This window comes from Hyperolius riggenbachi, chromosome 1, assembly GCF_040937935.1.
Source record: "Hyperolius riggenbachi isolate aHypRig1 chromosome 1, aHypRig1.pri, whole genome shotgun sequence".
NCBI classification, from domain to species: Eukaryota; Metazoa; Chordata; class Amphibia; order Anura; family Hyperoliidae; genus Hyperolius; species Hyperolius riggenbachi.
In genome coordinates, this window is record NC_090646.1 from 259,442,300 (window position 1) to 259,465,099 (window position 22,800).

The 22,800-nt window shown below is 41.4% G+C and overlaps 1 protein-coding gene across 1 annotated transcript in view; it reads right to left on the reverse strand.

Moving 5' to 3' along the window:
- GC (GC vitamin D binding protein) overlaps positions 1–20,998 on the reverse strand; it is a 257,077-nt gene extending 236,079 nt beyond the window's left edge. Inside the window, exon 1 of the mRNA XM_068233393.1 lies at positions 20,893–20,998. Within this exon, the coding sequence (XP_068089494.1) occupies positions 20,893–20,950 (58 nt within the window). The 5' untranslated portion in view covers positions 20,951–20,998. The remainder of the gene's footprint in view (positions 1–20,892) is intronic.
- Positions 20,999–22,800: the final 1,802 nt, after the last annotated feature.

Sequence of the window (22,800 nt, forward strand, 5' to 3'; positions counted from 1 at the left end):
GCATATGCTTGTCGGAACGAATGAGTTTTTATAGAGCGTTTAAAGATAACAAAGGTTGGCGAGTGACGGATGTGTTGTGGGAGGGCATTCCAGAGGAGGCCTATATTCAGAACCTGAGATATTTTGAACCATATTGTTCAAACTGCAGAGCATGAGGAAGGGTGGAGGAAATGATCTAGGTTATATACTTGTCAGAAAAGGGGAGTTTTGGTTTCAAGGGCTGGATGAAGATGCAAATGATTTGGTAGAGAGGAGAGGAACAGCTTGTGAGAAGTCCCAGTTGCGTGTATGTGAGAAGCCAATTACAGGGGTGTTTCTAGGATCCTGGAAGACAGGGGCGTCTCTAGCCATTTTGTCACTCCAGGCGAGAAATCCTGTGGCACCCCCCCCCCCGTGATTGCCCCCAGTCCCATACCCCCAAGACCCCAGAAAATCATAATGCAGCAGCGTTTCACCAGAAAATATACTGATTGCGGCATGGGTTCACCAGAAAATAGTTGTAATGCAACAGAGCGTTTCACCATAAAATATACTTATTGCGGCATGCACTCACACACACACACACAGTACACACACACACACTATACACACACACACAGTGTACACACACACACACTGCACACAACATACACACTATACACAGTACACACACACACACTTTAGACACGCACAGCACAGTACACACACTATACACACACACACACACACACACACACACACACACACACACACACACACACACACACACACACACAGAGCACACTATACACAACACACAGTAGACATACACTATACACATACAGAGATAGGAGGAGTGGAGTGAGACTGAGAATAGCCTGAGATGGAGCAGTTTATCTGTATTGCAGTCCCACATTACACAGAGACTAGTTGCTGGTAATAGGACTGCTGTCCCTGCCAGTCTCTTACACAAGTCAGAAAGCAGCCCTCCTGGAGTCTAGGGACTGTCAAAACTTTTCAACCTGTTTAAGACCTTATCTGCACTTGCAGTCATTATAACAATGGGGAGAGACCAGACAGATTTTTTCCCACTGACCCTCCAGACGAGTTCTTCATCATGCTGTGTATATTTACCAGCTTGCCTGCCCTCTAATGGCACTTTTATCAGCTAGCCTAGTGTTTTAGATTGCCTTACATCAACAAACCTGAACACAGCAGACACAGGACCAACCCTAAATCACTGAATGAAAGGCGGCCTGGGGGGCAGTCAATGCCTGGCTGCTACACAGTCTCTACATCCACGCAGTTACCAGTAGCAGAGAGAGAGGGACTGAATTCTCAGGAGTCGGACTCAGGAGCTGATGATGCTGTACTCCTCGGATCCCTGACTAGGATGAGTGCCTTCTCTCACTGACTCATTCATTACTGTGGTTCTTTGAATCATTGAGCTGAAGTCCAGTCAGCCCCGCTGCTGCTGTCGCTGTGTAAACTGACACCTAAGTCAGCTGAGAGGCATTTCTTCTCTCACTACTCAGTGCAGAAGCGCCCTTGCCTCTTCCTGTCGCCTTAGGCGAAAATTTATAGCTGCCTAATGGCTCAGACGCCTCTGCTGGAAGATCACCAATGGAGGGAGAACTGTGCAGTGTGGGGAAGAAATAGTTTGTAGATGTGGCCAAATTAGTATGTGAACCTAACAGGGATTTAATTTGCAAGTACTACGCAGTTAGCCACATAAGGCATACGGTATTAAAATAAATGGTGTATGTACTGTTTTCTCAAACAACTGGTTCAAGAATCTTATATCACAGTTAAACAGCCATTTCCTCTAAATAAGATAAGTAGGTAGAGTGTTGTCCCCCAACATAACATAATTAGGCAGAATATCCCCCAAACATCATCATTAGGATGATACTACCACACAAACACTACAATCAGGCTGAAAATCTCTCCAAACAATATCATTTGACATTGTATCCCTAAACAACATAATTAGACAAAATGTCTCTGCAAACAACATAATTGATCAATGCCCTTTCCCACAGATGTTTTCTGGTGCCATGTTTCCTCCAAACAGTATAAAAAGGTAACATCTTCCCCAAATAACATTAGCGGCATGTGCAACAACATAATTATAGAAGGTCCATTGTCTACATTGGGAATTCATTATTTAGTTAAATTATTCAACTTTGGATTATAAGCAAGCTTCTCAAACACCCTGATCTAAATACTGATAACTGTTTAGAAGTATTTCACCCTTATAGGATGCAACGGGCTCAAAATATGCATCTGGAACACAACTATGGCAATTTTGGTGCTTCTTCTCACGGGAAATCTTAGTTTAATGTGAGAAAAACAAAAATGATTTACTTGAGTCTTTGGAAAACATGCCTGGCTAAAATAGAAGCCCTTCTGTACTTATATAATGGGTCAGGCAAGCCACTGCTCTGTTGTGAATTGCTTAACTGCTTTTCACTATTTATGTACTAAAGCATTTTCTGTTCTTTCTGTCCTTTCCATTTGCCTTGCATCTTCTAACATATGATTTGCACAGATGGATTTAATGCTTAGGACTAGAGTGTTCTGTTATAGACGTGACACAATTATTCTGAAAATACTATAAAAATAGTCTCTTGGCATATTTGTGCAGCAGACATTTATTTGGATTGCAGACTCCACATGTTGTGTAACCTTGCATTAAATAGTTCAAGCTTAAATCCATCCTTTTACTAAATAGCAAGATGTCGTGAAGATAAAATGTTCAGCGAATGGTTGGCACAGAACAATCTGCTAAAACAAAGTCTGTATTTAATCTTTCCATCTATATCCTTTTAAGTCAGGGTTCTGTGTACAGGGATGACAGGGCTAGTGTCTGATCAGTAAATGGTGTCCATAGAAATATAAGACATCCCCTGAAAATAAGACCTAGCACATGTTTTGGAAACAAAAATTAATATATGACACCGTCTTATTTTCGGGGAAACATGGGTACTCATTTCTATGGGCTACAGGGACACAATGCAGGCATAAAAAGAGTCTTGAAAATAGATGTCAAGGTACATGAAAGCACACTCAGTTAACTGTCAAATGATCAAATTCATATTAGGCCTAAACTAAGTAACTGGTGACTCGTGCTCTGTGAAAAAAAAATATTTTGTTCCTTAAGAAACCAGAGCCAGCTGGCACTGAAAGGGATAACCCCCCTATAGTTTAGATAACCATACACACAATTTATTTTTAAATAATCATAATCATCATTTCCATGCACACAGTTTATCTGATTCTGTTTTTCATTTTCACCCAGTAACCCGATGCATGAGTTTATTTACAGAACCCTTCACAACAGCCTTACCCAGTTAATGATGATTTTGAGAGACAACACAGTGCATACAATGACAAATTGTACTACACATGATGAACTGTACATATTACAAAGTTTTATTAGCCAACAGCAAGTGCCTTTTCCTCCATTTATGGCTTTCGTGTACAGATGTTTGCAATCAACAACCTACGTATGGAATTACTACATTCAGGGAAAAACACTTCACATTGTTTTCTTACTTCATGGTTTTGTTTTTTGTTTTTTTTAATAAATAAATTCAGACTGAAGGATTTTTGTTATATTATACACAATCCAAAGAGAATCCAGTGTTGCGAGCTCAGGGCATAAGTTCTCCTTGCTGTCATTTGTATCTTTTCCACCTGCTGTCAGTTTTCACAGTTACATTTTCAGAAATAACACTGTACAGTGTCAGTTATTTAACCCTTTACCAGCCAATTTATTTAGAGGCTTGCAAGTGCTCCAAACCAATTTATTTTAGCAGATTTTTTATTTCATATTTGTTACATTTCCTTGCTAATAATTAGCACTGCTGTAATGTGTATTTATGGCCATTTGTCACTAGGGGGCAGTGTGAGACCATAACAGAGGACTTACAGTTTCTACATTTTCTGCTAGCAGAGAGACATCAAAATATTCCAAGAACTTACAGAACTATGGGTTCTGCCTACTGAGGTCAAAAGCAGAGCACTTATCTCAAATGAGATAACTCTATTAAATCTGCTAATGGGTTAAATAACATGCATATTAAAAAGGTAACCAAATCCATAGTTTTGGAAAAACTGAGGGTCTTTTATTTTTTTAAATCCTGTATTTAGCAGTAGGAGAGCTAAGATTTTGGTGCATAAAATGCTCCTGTAAAGAGGTGGCCCAAACGGTTCGCTCGCGCAAATTCCACGGGTTCGCATTCACAGCGAAAACCAAACCTTTAGCGAGTTCGACCCGCCCCCCTATACCACATCATTGAGCTTTACCTTGACCCTCTACATCACAGTCAGCAGACACATGGCAGCCAATCAGGCTGCACTCCCTCCTGGAGCCCCCCCCCCCCCCTTATAAAAGGCAGCAGCGTCGACCATGTTCTCACTCTGTGTGCTGCTGTTTTAGTGAGAGAGGGGAGAGAGGTTGCTGCAGAGATAGGGCTTAGTTAGGCTCTTGTTAGCTTGCTCCTTGATAATATTTGTTGCTGAAAAGCACCACCAAAACAGCTCTTTTGAGAGCTAATGTTCTTGTGATGTGTTTTTTTTTGTGGCCCACTGACACTGCATTTACAGCCCTGTCTGTCGCAGCTGGCCCTTGCTAATTGCTATACTGTGCCAAGCCCAGCACATTCAGCACACCTTTTCACTGCACCTGTGTGACTGCACGTTGTATTATATACCAGCAGTCACTGCATACCATTTCACTGCACCTGTGTGACTGCACACTGTATCATTCCACCAGCAGTCACTGCATACCTTTTCACTGCACCTGTGGGACTGCACATTGTATTATAGCAGCAGTCAGTGCATACCATTTACTGCATCTGTGTGACTGCACACTGTTTTAGTCCAGTCAGTGCATACCGTTCACTGCATCTGTAACTGCATATTGTATTATACTTGGCAGTCAGTGCATACCTTTCACTTGAATGGATGGCAGACTTGCCCTCCATAACAGATTCTCGTTAAAGGATTTCAAGTGTATTTGTCTCATAATTATACAGCAGGGCCTCGAAGGAGTCCTCCTGTATCGTTATTTTTCGTCACTACCTCCCTGAGTCGGGACTTGCGTGCCATGCCTTCTGTCTTCCTTGGATGTGTGGTGGTAGCCGTTTCTCAGGCTCCCACTCCGGACCGGAATCGAACCCTGATTCACATACCTTTCACTGCATCTGTGTGACTGCATACTGTTTTATATACCAGTAAGTGCATACCTTTCACTGCATCTGTGTGACTGCACACTGTATTATACCAGCAGTTCCTGCTCCTCTGCCCACAGCAGCCAGGTGTCCGTTAAGGAAATCTTTGAGTGGAAGAAGCCAATGTCTGCCAGTCACCCCCTTGCCCGGCGTCTGACAGCTGGCTTGGCGGAACTGTTAGCTCGCCAGCTGTTACGATACAAGCTGGTGGACTCTGAGTCCTTCCGAATATGTGTGGTGATTGGGACACCGCAGTAGAAGATACCAGGCAGAAATTATTTTTCTAAAAAGGCGGTACCCAAACTGTACCGTAATGTTGAAAGGCAAGTGGCGTCATCTCTGGCACACAGCGTTGGGTCAAGGATCCATCTGACCAGAGATGCCTGGTCTACAATGCACAGTCAGGGCAGGTACATTACTTATACAGCACATTGGGTCCTTCCTTGGATGTGTGGTGGTAGCCGTTTCTCAGTCCCCTGGACTACTGGGTGCGCAGGCTTGACCGGTGGTCAGAGTTGTCACAATTTGCCATCAAACTTCTGGCATGCCCTGCCTCAAGTGTCCTGTCAGAAAGGACCTTCAGCACAGCTGGAGGCATTGTCAGTGAGAAAGGAAGTCGCCTAGGTCAAAAAAGTGTTCAGTATCTCACCTTTTTCAAAATGAATGAGGCATGGATCCCGAAGGGCTACTGCCTGCCCGAAGACTAAGTCAGTCCCCACACAGCATCTCTGCCTGCCTGCCTGCCGGCCACCCGCTGCTTGATAATTAGATTTAGATGACTGAACACAGGCAGACTAAAGTACTGGCAGCTATGCAGAGTCTAAATCTCACTATCATTTTAACCTTACCACACAATTGAAATAATTATTAAAATTGTTTGGGAAAAGAGTGCTAAAATGCAATATCTCAGTCTGAAGACATTTTGAAATAGGGATGCTCATTATGATTCAGCGGAATTTAAATTTCCGCGTTTCCGATCAGAAATCGCATTTCCACACTGGAACGCAGAATGCAGAAATCGTAGTGTGGTAAGCGGATTTCGGTGGAGATGGAAACATTTCTGTGGAAATTCCGCACTGTACCGATATTCAGTAATTTTAAGCCAATCAGAAGACTTGAAATGAATACGCCAATCCGAGAATCAGGATTTGTTGTGCAGTAAGCAGATATTTCTCCGCAAATTCTCTATACTGATATTCGGTAATTTTAAGCCAATCAGAAGACTAGGAATGAATAAGTCAATCAGAGAAGGAAGATTTGTAGTGTGGTAAGCGAAAATTTCAGCGAAATCAGAATAGCGTCGGTATACCGCAGAATACTGTCGGAATAAAGCGGTAGCAGAAATCGGCATTTACAGATGGCAGAATTTCTGCGGAATCGGAAATTGGCATTTCCGGCCATTCCTATTTGCAAATCCTCAGAACATAGAAACGTAACCATTATTAATAGAACCATGTATTCTGCACTGTTCTAGAAAAAGGAAATTGCCCAATCTCTTGCTTCTGAGCAGAAATGTAAAAAGGTTAACCGCAGCAAAGCTACAAACCATCCTCAGAAGCAAGTGCGCATCTGGGTAGCCAGAGATAAATGAAGATAATGTTTTGGAATGAGCATGTCACTTGCAGGAATCAGGACCTAATCCCTCTTGCAGGAATCAGGGTGGAATGCCATACACACACAGTAGTGTCTCTATGGATTCTGCTTCCATAGCAGGGTTAGGAGATTCACGTGATTTCCATCACTTATTTTACCAGGGACAAGGTCATTGAGAATGTGCACGTTTGCAAAAAGCTTTCTCATTACATCCAAACTAAATAAATGTTTTGGCTGGAATTACACTGTAATGGCACTCTACCACTCTCTCTTTCATACACAATTAAGGTTAATAAATATTTCAATCATGCAAGGAACACGAAATTGGGCATCCTAAAATGGGTAATCGTTAAAGGAGCACAGGAAATGTACATAGCAGGGGTGCACATCCGGATTTCGGATATCCGGGTAACCCCAATATCCGAACAGTTTAACGCTATCCGCATCAGATTCTGGATTCCGGATTTCTGTAGAAATCCGGATAGCTATCTGCGGATATTTGGCTGCATAACCCGGATATCCGTGGATATTTGCGGATATCCGGATCTGAAATACTGTAACTAAGGAGATGACGTCCTGGAGCCAATCAGAGGGCTCCCAGCCTAAACCCTGGCACCCAATCACAGAAAGGAACACTGGCCAGCCCCCCTGTATAATAAGGAGGGCTGCCATGATGAGACATATCGTCTTAGCTTGCTGAATGCTCACTGAGAGACATGCTCCAGTGCTGGTGGCCTAGCAAGGGGGCTGTACACAGTTATAAACCTAAAGCTGTTCAGTGATTAACCCCTTCACTATCACTACACTATTGTTAAATCGTTAATAAGCTTGATTGATGTCATTGTATGGCAGTCAGTGTGTGCTGCAGGCAGCTGCTATGTGTCTGTGTGTGTGCTTTGCACAGACCAGGCCAGCTGCTGCCTGTTTGCCAGCTATTAGCCTTAGGTATAGGTTAGGTAGGTTAGGGATTAGGGGATAGGAGGATTACTGTGTTATTGTGTAGTTAGTACTGTAGTACTGCAGTCAGCGTGCTAGTAGTTGTTAGAGTAGTAGTACTACTGTGTTAGCTTTCTACAGAACTGCTGTGCTGTGAGCAGTGCCAGTGTGACAGTTAGTGTGCCAAGTAACACGTGGCATGTGGCACGTGACACATGGCAAGTGCCCCATGACACTTGGCACACTAACTGTCACACTGGCACTGCTCACAGCACAGCAGTTCTGTGTCACATGGCACTTGCCAAGTGTCGCGTGGCACTTGCCAAGTGTCACTTGCCACGTGTCACGTGTCACATGCCATGTGTCACATGTCACTTGCCCTGTGTCACATGGCACTTGCTACGTGTCACTTGCCACGTGACACTTGGCAAGTGCCAGGTGACACTTTGCAAATGCCACGTGACATGTGGCAAGTGCCACGTGACACGTGGAAAGTGCCACATGACACTTGGCAAGTACCACATGACACTTGGCAAGTGCCACGTGACACGCGCTAAGTGCCAATTTCCACGTGCCACGTCCGGCACGCTCCTGGCACACGTTACACCTGCTGCTGCTTTATTGCCCTGCTCCTGCTGCCTGTGCAGCTCCCACCGCCAGGCCAGGGTGCCACAGGCCACTGATACCACCTATATTAAACCCAAAACACAATTGCTGCATAATTTTTTGGAGGTGTCTTGGCTGAAAACTGTCATGTCCCAGTTGTGCGGTTGGACTTTGGACACAATGGCTATCATTCATAAAGCATTTACGCATGCGGAAATGCTGAGAACAGCTGAATTTACTGAGCACTTAGCAAAGTGTCTATTCATAAAAGTTGTTTCCACATGAAAAGCTACAATTACCGAGTAGTGCGATAAATTACCGCCTTGTGTGGTGATTATGTTAACACATGTCATTACATGTCAATTCATAAAGATTAGAGCAAGCGGTGTCAGCGCGGATAATACCGCTTCCTTGGCAGAGCCGATAAGCATGCGGAGAACAGCTAAGCTAATGAGACAGACCTCCCAGGCAACAGCAGCAGTGAGAGCAGAGCAAAAAAAGGCATCCCAGAATACCAAGGCTGTGTTTTTTAACCCCTTGGGTACCTGTTTTCAGATTTATTTCACATCACAAAGCCTGCATGTATAACATTCTTTTGAAGTTCTTCTAAGCTGTAGCAATTAAATAGATTGTTTAGAAAGACTAATAGACAGATTCAGCTCAGATTCAGGGCAAACAGAGGCAGTTTAAAAAAAAATTGCACATGTAAAGGGATGCTGGGGCTGCCTCTTCTACAGTAACGCTGTCTCTGGAGGAGAAAATGTATCAACTCGGCAGCTTCTAGTGTTTCCGCAAGCCTACCGCCTGCCTAGAGCCAGCCTAGTTCGGGAAAATACCGCACTGCTATCGCAACTGTAAACATTTTTATGTATGAGCACACAAAAGTCTAAAATACCGAATGCGGTATTTTCCCGCAGGGATTTATGTTACCGAACACACTTTTATGAATGACAACCAATGTGGGCTGCACGACCGCTGTCTGGAACCTAGGCCTAATGTTAATTGACAGCCATTTTTTTTTGGGGGGGGGGGGGATTTTAAGTCTCCACATACCCTTTAAAAAATAATGATGCTACATGCCTCATTTGCCCTTGGATTTTAAAAGTGGTATCCGAGCACCCCTGGTAACTAGCTCTCGTAAATATTAATAATCCAATTCAGTGCTGCACAACATGCTAAATTAGGACATTTAGGGCTCGTTTCCACTATTGCGTTGCGAATTTAACCATGGCAATGCCGGTGTGCTTTTCCATTGATTTTGAAAATTTGCATACCAAAACAGCATGCAAATTTCCTATTAAATACATTAGCTGCGATTCACATGCATTCCACTCGCAGGCGAATTCTGCGGCTCTTTTGTGCATTTTTTCACCACTGAAAAAAACGTACCTCAACAACGCTACAGTAGAAACAGGCTCATCTACTTGCATTACATGTGCAAATTCGCATGCGTTGGACGCATGCGGATTCGCGATAGTGGAAACGAGCCCTTAGAGTCAGCATTTTATGTTACATTTACAGAATTGCAACCAAATCTATCACCGTGGGCAGAGTGGAAAAAGTTTACTTCCTGCTCTCTGTGACCCTGATCCTTACAAATCTCCCTCAACCTGAAAGCAGATAGCAAAACACAAAACAAAACCCTTTCCACTGGAGTTCCAGATGATGGTGATTTATATTATGTGGCTAACTATGTGGATTACAAGTTCTTATTCTTAGCATTGGGCTATTGTATTGTTTGAATTTGTAATACTATGGCAATTGAATCACAATGTCTTTGTTGCAAAGTAGAATCACAGGTAACGTGCTTTTGCATTTAGATCTTTAAAAGCTTTTCAATTGAAAAAATAGAAAAAAATGTGTTAAAGCAAGTTGAGTTCTATGAGTAGAATAAATTATTCAACACACTCTCATGCTTGATAGCTTTTGTCTGATTTAAATGAAGCCTTATGTTAGCTTTGGCGAGAAAATAAATGGGTGGCAAATGAAAAGAGACTATTTCAAGTTTTTATTGCTGTCTGTAAAAGCTTCCTCATCACTTGCCCATATAAATTGATGAAGAAATTGCACTGAAGGTTCTCTATCCTCATGTGTTAGGCCTGGAACCCACTGAAAACCGCAAGCGCAAAACGCAACTGCTAGCGTTTTGTCTGAGCGGTTTGCAAGCGGATTCATGCACGTTTTCGGTCGCGTTTTGCAACAGTGTATTTTTTTGCTCAGCGGTTGTGTAGCGTTTTGCGTTTCGCGTTTTTATCCTGATTGGTCCTGTGAATTATTTTTAATTTTGTTACAGTGTGCTGAACCGCAAAACGCTAGCAAAACCGCTCAGTTTAGGTTTTGCTGAGAGTTTCTGCTAGCGTTTCAATACTTTACATTGAAGCGCTAACGCTCCCAAAATGCTGCAGGTCCTGCGTTTGCGTTTCTGGGAAACGCAAACGCTCCTGTGGAAGTTGCCCCATCCATTAACATCAGCTGAGCGTTTTGACAAAACGCTAGCGTATCGCAGCGCTGCCAAAATGCTCAAAAAAACGCTCTTGTGGGTTCCAGCCCTAAAGGTGCGTACACACATGCGACTATAGTCGTTTGAAACGATCGTTCCCCGATTATTTCAAACGACGATCGTTTAAAAAAAAGCAGCCAACGACCATTAAGTCTAACGACGGACGAGCCAGATTGTTAAAAAAGAACGCTCTAGCTTGGCGGATTTCTTTCCAACGACGATCGTTTGCAAAAGTAGTACATCGTTGGAAACGGTCGTTCGTACTAGGCTTGACATGCGCATTTAGATATTTCTCCATGAAACTTCTCACTTTTATGCACAAGCGCAATAGTTGCTTTACGTGATGTAACGTTCGTTCTAACGATCAGATCGTTACACATCTTTAAAAACTAACTTTACTTAGGTCGTTCTTTCGTCAATTAAAAGTTAGTTCGTCGTTCACAACGAACGATCGTTGTCGTATGTGTGTATGTAGCTTTAGGACTACTACAATCAATTACAGTTCTGACTAGTGGTCAGGACGAGTGATACTTCAATACATGCGTGTGAAAGCATTATTGTTTCGTGCAAAAATTTGCGATCGCGCGCAACGCGAAAATGGCTGTGCTATCAGTTAGCACTCTTTTGTGAATCAAGCCCAAAGACATATATAGCACTAATCTCCTGACGGATTCAAAGCACCAGAACTGCAGCCACTAGGACACGCTCTATAGGCAGTAGCAGTGTTAGGGAGACTTGCCTAAGGTCTCCTGCTGAATAGGTGCTGGCTTACAGGCAGGGCTGAGATTTGAACCCTGGTTGCCCATGTCAGATGCAGAGCTCTTAACCATTACACTATCCAGCCACCCAGTTTAAATAAGTCAGTTTAAATATTCCTTAAAGGGAAGGTCCAAGGTGATTAAAAATCAAAAAAATCTACATACTTGGGGCTTCCTCCAGCCCCTTGCAGTCGACCCGTGCCCTTGCCGCAGCTTCACTCCCTGCCGTTGGCAGGGGGTGCAAGATGTCTACTCCGCTGCAGTATGTGGCTCACGGAGTTGCACTGACATCATCCGGACCGTACTGCGCACCTTCCCTTTAAAGTGGACCTGAACTCTTGCACAGGACAGAAGGCAGAGAGAAATACACCCTGTATGTATGTAGAGAGTTTAGCCTGTCTTAATCTCCCTCGTCTGTGTCTAATCACAAATTGTAATTTGATCTCTCAGCTGTGTCAGCTGGCTGCCTCGGCAGAGCAGTTAATTTGAAAGCACAGAATGTTATTAATATGTCTGCTTCCACAAAAGCAGTAAGTAGACACGCTGCAGATTTATTGCAGAATTTGTATCCGCTGTAACAAAGAAATGTTTCTCTTTAAAAGTTAGTATGCTGTTGCTTATCTTTTAGAGCAAAGAGGAAGTTCTGAGTTCAAGTCTGCTTTAAAATATAGAATAAATAATATTAATATTATTTTGTCAAGGCCTAGCCAATAGGCGATGTGTATGGAAAAACCAATAGAAATTGCGCAAAAATTGCCTACATTCTTAATACACATAGGGAAAGCTTCAATACATGATACAATTTTTTTTTCACACCAGCAGCACATATATTAATGTAGCAATTGAATTGGGCAGAAAATGGCAATGCAGTCTGTTATGTCTAAAAGCATGAGGCAATTTTTTTCACCTCAAAATAAGTCAGCTCACAGGTGTCCTTCAGAAATGCAAAGTACACGCCAACACCATTTTCAATAAATATTTTTTACCTTCGCTTTTTATAGTATCATAAAATGATCTAATAGCTGGAATGTTTTCAGCAAATGACTCCTTTATCAAGCAGAACCATGAAAAACAATCTATACTAACAGTGCTGACTACATATATCGGATCAGCAAACAAATACATACCTATTTACCCTTGTTTGAAGGGTAAACCTAAAGTTGAAAAGGTGAAGGAAAACTGCTTAAAAAGTTTCACACCAAATCTCAGAACAGACTTTTGAAAATCTCTTCAGCACAGAAATAAAACCGAACAGGGAAAAATACTCTTATTTCAGCATGAGTTAAACAGACGCTATTATATGTGTTATCTCATCTTGTTTACAAAATATAGTTTACCACCTAGAAAATTAATACGGTGGCATAATGATTAACACTCTCGCCTTGCAGAAAGGGGTCCCTGGTTCGAATCCCAGCCAGGACACTAACTGCACAGAGTTTGCATGTTCTCCCCAAGTCTGCATGGGTGTTATCTGGGCACTCCGGTTTCCTCCCACCCCCCACCCCCCCAAAACGTATAGATTAGTTAATTGGCTTCCCCCTAAAATGGCCCTAGACTATGATACAAACGCTACACAATTCATACGTAGACATATGGCTGTGGTAGGAATTAGATTGTGATCTCCTCTGAGGGACAGTTAAGTGACAAGGCAGTATACTCTGTACAGCGGATCAGTGAATAATGGCGTACAGCGCCTATGCATACAAATGGCACCGCATTAAAAAGATACGCTTATCGCTATTTATCGTTAGTACTGCATAATAATGCTGCACAGGGGAAAAAGAAGAAAAATGGCACACAGTAACGTTATTTATCAATAGTGCCGTTCATATGCCAAACAGCAGATGTTATTGTACACAGTAACATTATTTATCAATAGTGCCCTACATAAGCCAAACTGCAGAAGTTATTTAACTGCAAAACAGTGAATGGATTTAATGTAACACTGTCAAGGTTAGGGTTAGGCACCACCAGGGGAGATTTAGGGTTAGGCACCACCAGGGAGGTCTTAGGGTTAGGCATCACCAGGGGGGTGCTTAGGGTTAGGCAACACCAGGGGGTGCTTAGGGTTAGGCACCAACAGGGGGGTGCTTAGGGTTAGGCACCACCAGGGGGGTGGTTAGGGTTAGGCACAACCAGGGGGGTGCTTAGGGTTAGGCACCACCAGGGGGTGGTTAGGGTTAGGCACCACCAGAGGGGTGGTTAGGGTTAGGCACCACCAGGGGAGTGGTTAGGGTTAAGTACCACCAGGGGGGGTCTTAGGGTTAGGGATGGGTACAGAGAGGGTTCTGTGTGTTAATGCTAAATAACAATAAGGCTTTAACGTTAGCGATAAGGCTTTAAGGTTAAATAGCGATAAGCGCCAAACGGATTAGCGGCAACACCGTGCGCCATTATTCGCAGGCGCCATTTTCAGATGGACCCCTGTACAGCGCTGCAGAAGATGTTGGCGCTATATAAATACAAAATAATAATTAAAAAATCATTAAAGATAGTAAAGACAAGTAATGCCAATTTGGTACTATAAATTTGCTTGCTGGTGATGAATATTTTATTGATAAGGTGTAAAATCATCTTCTGAGTGAAACTTTAAAATAAAAGTTTATTGAATTTGAGACCCTGATGACTAAAAGGGTAATTTACTGATCAGGCCTTAATTCTTTTAGGCCTTGTTCACATATAAATCGCCATCGCTATCGCAAGTGCTGATCGATTTATGGAGCGATTTTGAAGGCGCTTTTCTAAGTGCTTTCAGAGTGATTTGCACCTAGAAAAGCACTTTTCTAAGTGCTTTTGTGCAGCGATACTTTTTTCACTTCCTGACGTCAGTCAGGAAGTGAACTGTTTGCCCTTGAAATGAATAAATACATAAATATGCGTTGGAAATCGCTTTTCAAAGCACTTTTTCAAGCGCTTAGTGATTTCCCTATCCTTTCTATTGAATCGCAAACACAAAATGGTGCAGGACCCTGCGTTTGCGACTGGATAGAAAGCTCAACATTTACATAGAGCAACATTGCAGAAGCGCTTTTAGGGCTTTTTTCAAAAACCGCCAACGCTTAAAAAAAAGCGAAATCGCTCCAAGTGTAAACAATCCCTAACACAGCTCAGGAAACATTTTTAATGAATTGGGGCCTTAGCATCATTAGGATAGAAAATAGTGGGATTTTCTCCATCCAGCGAGTGCTGCTTAGAGGACAACTGAAGCGAGAGGGATATGGAAGCTGCCGTATTTATTTCCTTTTAAGCAATACCAGTTGCCTGGCAGCCCTGCTGATCCTCCATCCCTATTACTTTTAGCCATAGACCCCGAACAAGCATGCAGCAGATCAGATGTTTCTGACATTATTGTCAGATCTGACAAGCAACATGCTTGTTTCTGGTGTTATTCTGACACTACTGCAGCCAAATAGATTATAGGGCTGCCAGGTAACTGATATTGTTTATCAGGAAATAAATATGGCAGCCTCCATATAACTCTCACTTCAGGTGTCCTTTAACAAGTCTGCTCTATATCTCTTATATACTTTATAAAAGAAAGGTAAAACAGAGTGTAGGAAAGTTACTACTTGGTAAATAAGGCTGTAAACAAAAGTGCTGATTGGCTAGCCTGTCTGGCTATTCAAAACATGGCTCACTCTGACTAGCCAAAAGCACAGGTCAGTCACTACTTTTGTTTAGGATACCAGTGACCAGTAAGGATAGGAGCACATGTAGCTGAATCCCCTGGGGAACACATGCAAAATTGCCCATAATGAAAGTCTGTGGGCCGCAGAGCAAAAGACAGCTATCTGTGTTTTGCACTGCAACATTTTTGAAATGCACAACATGTAGCTTATTTCTGTATACTGTATGTGAATCACATGCAATTTGCATACAGTGCTTTACTATGAGGGTGAAAAAAAAACTGCATGCATTCCGCGTGCATTTTTTACAAAATAAATATGATGCCGCATACCTCCCAACTTTTTGAGATGAGAAAAAGGGACACTTAAGTCAACCCCTGCCACACCCCTGGCCACGCCCTCACCACACCTCTAGTCACGCATACCATAAAGATTTCATAAGAGAAATATGTTGTTTTATAATTCAAACCACACTGGTCCTTTCTATCCTGGTTCATTTCCCTTCATAGTAACATTTTACAATTAGTAATATATAAATTTAAAGGTTGGGAATAAAGTTTAGAATCAATCAAACACATTTTTAGTATAGAAATATATATATTTACATAGAAAGAGGGACAAAATCCTGAAAGAGGGACAAATGAGGGTGAAAGAGGGACAGAGGGACAGGGCTCCCAAAAAGAGACTGTCCCTCAGAAAAAGGGACAGTTGGGATCTATGATGCCGTATTTTTTTCCATTGGAAAGGGGGAAATAAAAAAAATGCAAAACCAAATGCATAAAAGATACAATTGCAAACACATACAAAAACACACAACCAAAATCACAAAACACACAGAAAAATACAGGCATCCACAAAGCAGAAAAATCATTTTCTGCACAGATAAGTGTGCTCCCATTCTCAATGACAATTGTTAGCATGTGGTTGATCTTTTCTTAATATGAAAAAAAAAGCTGATTTGGTAATCAATACTATTCAGATGATTACTGCTCTGTTTTTTTTTAGTGGCCACCAATAGTTGGAATTAGCTCCTGCCAGTCTATGTCCCGATGTAGTGTACATTTTGTTTTTGTGAAAGTTAGAAGCCGAATGTAACTTTGAAATCAATGCTGCATGTAAGTCAAAGGTCATCTCAGTACCTCACAACATAGAAGAAAGCACACAGGCAGCTCAGCAGCTATTTGTAGCTTCTTCAAAAGAGAAGAGTAGGCTAGACTAATAACTTCTTATCACCACAAGGAAGATATTGCAGGATGTGTCTGCCTGCTTGCTTCCATGCTATGATATACTACTGTTTTTATATGCGATGTCATACTTCCTTTATTTTTTCCTTATTATAGAGGTGCCTGCTATATCGTTATTTTATTTACTTGAATATCACACAGTCACATTCTCAGCTTGTTATGGAACTCATGAAATACGTTAACCATGGTGATGGTGCTGCCTGCAGAGTAGCAAGATTCATGGAATTTTGTTCAGAAACTTAACAACATGCTTGGATTACTAATTGTTATTGTGTCCTATGCCATAAAATCATGCATATTAGAACCATTAATCCCAATGTTTTATCCTCTTTCTTTCTACCAACAGTGCAGAGCGTGGTTTGTCAGATCCAGAAAATAATTTACACCTCTGTGGATTGTAATCAGCATGATTAAGCTTGAATTCACTAGCTTTGCATATAGGCAGTTAATTGAGCTCCGGTAATAATACTGTGTAGGGTCCCAGGTTGCATTGATTGGCATGGGAAATAATGCTATGAATATAAATAACGACATAGATACATACCCCAGGTGACAATATGCATCAGCGCACAAATGAAGCTATAAGGTTGAGAGCAGAGATTGCAGAGCTTAGAGTGTTTCTGTATTAGCAATGATAGTTATTTTAACCCATTTAGATTGTAAGATTGCATGGGTGATGCTCTCAGTTCTGTGGATTTATGTGTTGATGCATTTTCTTAGCTGTTTAATTCCTATGTAAACTGCACAAAGCATCCTATACACCAATCAGTCACCTCATTAAAACCTTGGTCAACTGTATTTCTGTGAGTGGTCCTGCCAACTGGAGCATCAGCAGGGTAGGTACTTCCATAGTGCAAAACTGGGCAACCGCCTAGGCCACCAAGCTCGTCAGGGGTCCAACAAGTCAGGTATTATAGTGGTGTGGTCACAAGTTTACTGTCAGTAGAGTATGAAAATGTACGGAGTCCCACATTCAGTTGTCCTACTTTACATAAAACCATCCCTGAGCACCAAATACATAACCCAGCAGTAATGTATATTAAACTGTTCATTTTATTTCATAAAAATATAAATGGCTTTGCTCAAAAGGCTAGTGAAAGGATAGAATAATGATCCTCCAAGTATACAATGAAGGCTGCTTTGACAAAATTATCACTAACTGCCATAAGATCAACTTTAGCAAACAATAAACATTCATATCTAATGGCTTGGATATGATTCACTTATCATTTTTGTGCAAACAGTGTAGTGATAATAACATACATATAATGATATAAGATCCACATAAGACATACGGATGTTTACAGCCTGCTAACAAGGCGGGGACACAACTGTTTTTATGCACATTTTCGGCACAGAAAAACTGATTTAAACTGAGAACTCATGTTAATCAATGGGCTAGTAAAAGAAGAAAAGGTATAGACCGAGAGCCCAATATAGTGTAGTATTTCTGATTTTCGGAAATAGATTCTACAGTATGTGAAATTATATTCACAAGTGTGGATTACCACGAAGGCAACAACTGAAACAGCAGGTGGTGAAAATTATGACCTGACCCCACTCAGGTTTAAGAAGTCACTCTCTGTAGATAGGAAGAAAGACGGGGTAACACCCCTCCACCTGGCGACAAAGTAGATTAAAAACGTCTAAAATCAGTTTAAAAGGAGGAAGCGGTGGACTTACCTCCCTCAAGGTAAAACAGACAGGGATTCGTTATTAACAATACAAAATTTGCATTTATTATAAAAAACTCCTCTTTACAACGCGTTTCGTGGGCACAGTCCCGCTTCATCGGGCAATAATCGGAGATACTCTAACAAGTCTGTAGCGTGACCGAGCGCCTCTGTCTACAGTACAGTACAGTGACAGGGGCAATCGTCCACGCTACAGACTTGTTAGAGTATCTCCGATTATTGCCTGATGAAGCGGAACTGTGACAGCGAAACGCGCTGCAAAGAGGAGTTTTTTATAATAAATGCTAATGTTTGATATATAATAACAACGAATCCCTGTCTGTTTTACCTTGAGGGAGGTAAGGCCACCGCTTCCCCCTTTTAAACTGATTTTAGACGTTTTTACTCTACTTTGGCGCCTCTGTTCAAAACATTTCAGCATTATCAATGGGCTAATTCACACTTCATGCATTTTTCGCACACAGAAATAAAACCTGACATCTTGCCGGATAATTCTGCACATTTTGTCAGTTTTCTCTTTCAATTACATTAGCTGCTGTGAAAAATGCGCTCATTTTTCTGCATACAAACACACATGGGCCCATATGCAATTCACTTTTTCTCCTGAGTTTTCTACTGGGTGATATTTTTAAACTTGTCAATAAAATGCCCTTTAAACCACCAGAACGAAAGAAGATACTCAAAATTATTTTGATATTACTTTTTCACCTACTTTTTGGTACTTTTTTAGTTGAAAAGTGCTGAAAAGTTATTTTAAATCGAAGATGAACAATTATGTCTCAGGAGGAAACTCAGGGGAAAAAATGAATTGCATATGGCCCCTGGTGTGAAGAAAATGTACTGTATGCAGCAAAACTGAAAGACAAGTGTGTCCCCTGCTTTAGTGAAGACTGAGCATGTAGAAAGATTCAAAATGCAGAAATGTCATATTCCGTTTAACAACAAATCACATTCTTGATATGTCTTTCTAACATGTAAGAGGGCAACAATAGATCTTATGCTAAAGATCCCATTTTTTTTTAACACCTTCAATTTTATGGATTAATCTTTTGATTTAGACACTTTCCTATATGAAGGTCAGTATCTACTGATATAGTACAAATGTGCAGAAAGTAGCTTTTTAAAGGAAGCTGCCCATTGTCATCAGAGCATTTTGCATTTAGGACATACCTCAAAGCAAAATGCACCGAGAGGAATGTGTAGGCAGTTTTGATTATTTCATTGTTAAAAATACAAATCTGACTGTCATGTCAAACTTTATTGTCAGCATTCCTAAATTACACCTATTACCATACCTCACAACTTTTTGAAATGAGAAAGAGGGACGCTTAAGCCATGCCCCGCCACACCCCTGATCACGACTTCGTCACATCCCTAGTCACGCATAACATAAAGATTTCATAAGAAAATATGTTGTTTTATGATTCAAACCACACTGGTCCTTTCTATCCTGATTCATTTTCCTTCATAGTAAACATTTTAAAATTAGTAATATATCAATTTAAAGGATAGGAATAAAGTTTAGACTCAATAAAACACATTTTTTAGTAGAAATATATATATATTTACATAGAAAGTGGGACAAAGTCCTGAAAGAGGAACAAATGGGGAGGAAAGAGGGACAGAGGGAAAGGGCTGCCAAAGAGGGACTGTCCCTCCAAAAGAGGGACAGTTGGGAGATATGCTATAACATGCATGCGGCCAGCGGACTCAGAATATAAGATCTGCAGCATTATGCAGAGTCAATAGAATACCCAAGCAGCTTAGGGTGACCCAAGCGTACCTATGAAACTGCTGCCAGGAGATTTGGGTGCAGGTTAAAGCCGTTAAATGGCTTACCCTGCTCCTGAACAAGTCACAGAAGCTTCAATTACTACTCCCCCTCCAGTATGCCATGGATAGTGGGGGAAAGACGTAATTCGGCTTCCATTTCTGGCGGCTGAAGTACAGTGTTTTTAGAGCAATTTGTGCTTTGTCTTTTGACGACGCCCAAATCACTCACTGAGCGCTGCTATAGTCGTAATTCCCATTATGGCCTATGGTGGTGGCGGCTGCATCCAAATCTCCTGCACTGTTAATACAATGCTCGTAAACCAGACCACTAGGAAAGTATAGCAATGCTCAGTGTAGTTTGCCTTCTTAAAACAGAAGGTATTTGCAACATTTCAGCTTTAAGTGAGTAACTGGTTTCCCATGATGCATCGCTCCTGAATATGAAAATGATCTCTTTATGCCCCTGAAGTCAGGCTTACATCCAGTGTCAGTAATTCAGAAGGAATTAGACTAAACGGACTGGTATTGAACAACAACGTGCATTTTTTAAAGCATGTCTGATGTGAGAGGGATATGAAGGCTGACATATTTATCCCCTTGTTAGACAAAGCAAACTACCTGGCTGCCCTGCTGATCCTCTGCTTCCAATACATTTAGCCTGAACAAGCATGCAGATCAGATTATATGGACTGCATTCTTGCTGCATACTTGTTTTAGGTGTGTGATTCAGATACTACAGCAGCCAAAGAGATCAGGAGTACTGTCAGGTAACTGGTATCGTGAAAAAGAAACTTAATATGACAGCCTCCACGTCCCTCTCAGTTCAGTTATTCTTTAAAAGAAAGCCATTAAAGACAGCTACATCCCTCTTGATTCAATTCTTTTATAAGTAGCATAAATAAATATGTCACCATTACAGCCACAGAGTGTCAGTCCCTTGCAGATGAGAATTAATTGAATAGCTTACCTCTATGGTCAGCATGACTGAGCGATAGAAAGAAAAGCAGAACAATCACTCCTTTCATTTTGAAATCTTTTTCTCCAGAAAGCAAATCTGCCTATGTACAAAACACAGTGAGTCTGGATTTATACATGAGGCAACTAATCCGATAAATGATTAATTATAGTGCTGTAAGAAGGGGGCCTACAACCCTGACCTTTCAAGGTAAACAAAGGAAATCAGGTGAAGACAAACAAGCTCTTCTGTTGGTTAGCTTTGTAAGTCCCACAATGATTAACAATAGCAGAAATGGTGTTTTTATGATATGCCTACCTACACACACATTCCGAAGGAGTCTATCGTACATATAATATTATTATGCCATGCATTTATAAATTGCTTAGAAAACTCAGGGATATTGAAACAGATTGCCCAGAAACAGGGGCATATGTGGGTAATACAGCGCCTATGGTAAGCACTGAGATTACACCCCTCCGGGTCAGTGCCCCCTTCCCCTCCAAAAAAAACCCCAGCATCCTTTTTTGTATACATGTGTTATGGTTGCCTGTGTTTTTTAGCTCGGGTTATTGCCAAAGTTACTATTTTTGGAGATATCTCTTCTTATTGCCTCTCTGTACTCTATTCTAACACTAACCTTCCCCCTTTTTAACACCTAAGGGCCCTTTTACACTTAATCAGTTGCTCTGAGTTAAAACGGAAAGAAAACTAATTTTTAAAGTAATGCCCATGTTTTCCTATGGCACCTTTCACACTTAACGCGTTTTAACTGAAATATTCTTCCCAATGCACTGCTATGGAATAAACGCGTACCAACGCACACTAACGCGTACTAACGCATACTAATGCACACTAACGCATACCAACTGATTAAGTGTAAAAGGGCCCTAACACTAACCTCACACTCCATTACTAACCTTCCCCTTTGACTCCTAATAATAACCTCCTCACTCCTAACACTAACCTTTTTCCTCACCATTACAGCTAATTAGTTTGAGTATCGGCTACAGATTAACCCCTTCCTGACTGCCTAACGCCGACAGGCATCGGGAAGATGGTAGCCCCAGGACAGCCTAACGCTGATCGGCGTCAAGAGCTGTGGGCGGAAATTAGCGAGAATAGCTCGCACGGATGCACGCGCATCCCTGCTGAATGACGGAGCGGAGCTCTACCTAGGTATTGAGACTCAAAAAACACATTGTCGTATATACAAATAAAGGTTTTTTTTAAAGGACAACTGAAGGAAGAGGGATATGGAGGCTGCCATATTTCTTTCCTTTTAAGCCATACAAGTTGCCTGGCAGTCCTGCTGATCCTCTGCCTCTAAAACTTTTAGCTGTAGACCCTGAACAAGCATGCAGCAGATCTGTCTGTAATGTCAGTGTTTCTGACATTATTGTCAGATCTGACAAGATTATCTGCCAGCTTGTTTCTGGTGTACTTCAGACACTACTGCAGCCAAATAGGTCAGAAGGGCTGCCAGACAAATGGTATTGTTTAAAAGGAAGTAAATATTGCAGCCTCACTATACTTTTCACTGCAGTTGTCCTTTAATAACGTTTTTATTCCTGAATACCAGTCTAGATATCCGTTAGTAGGTAAGCAAATTCTTACCTTCCTTTATATATTAACCTCTTCACCTCAAAGGGTTTTTCTGCTCAAAAAACCAGAGCAATTTTCACCCGTCAGCGCTCCTTCCATTCATTCACCTATAACTTTATTACTACTTATTACAGCGAAACAATCTATATCTTGTTTTTTTTGCCACTGTATAGGCTTTCTTTGGGGGGTACTTTTTGCTAAAAATTATTTTCTTCTAACTCAGTTTTAGTAAGAAGAATAAGAAAAAATTGAAAAAAAAACATTATTTCTCAGTTTTCAGCCATTATACTTTCAAAATGAAACATGCTACCATAA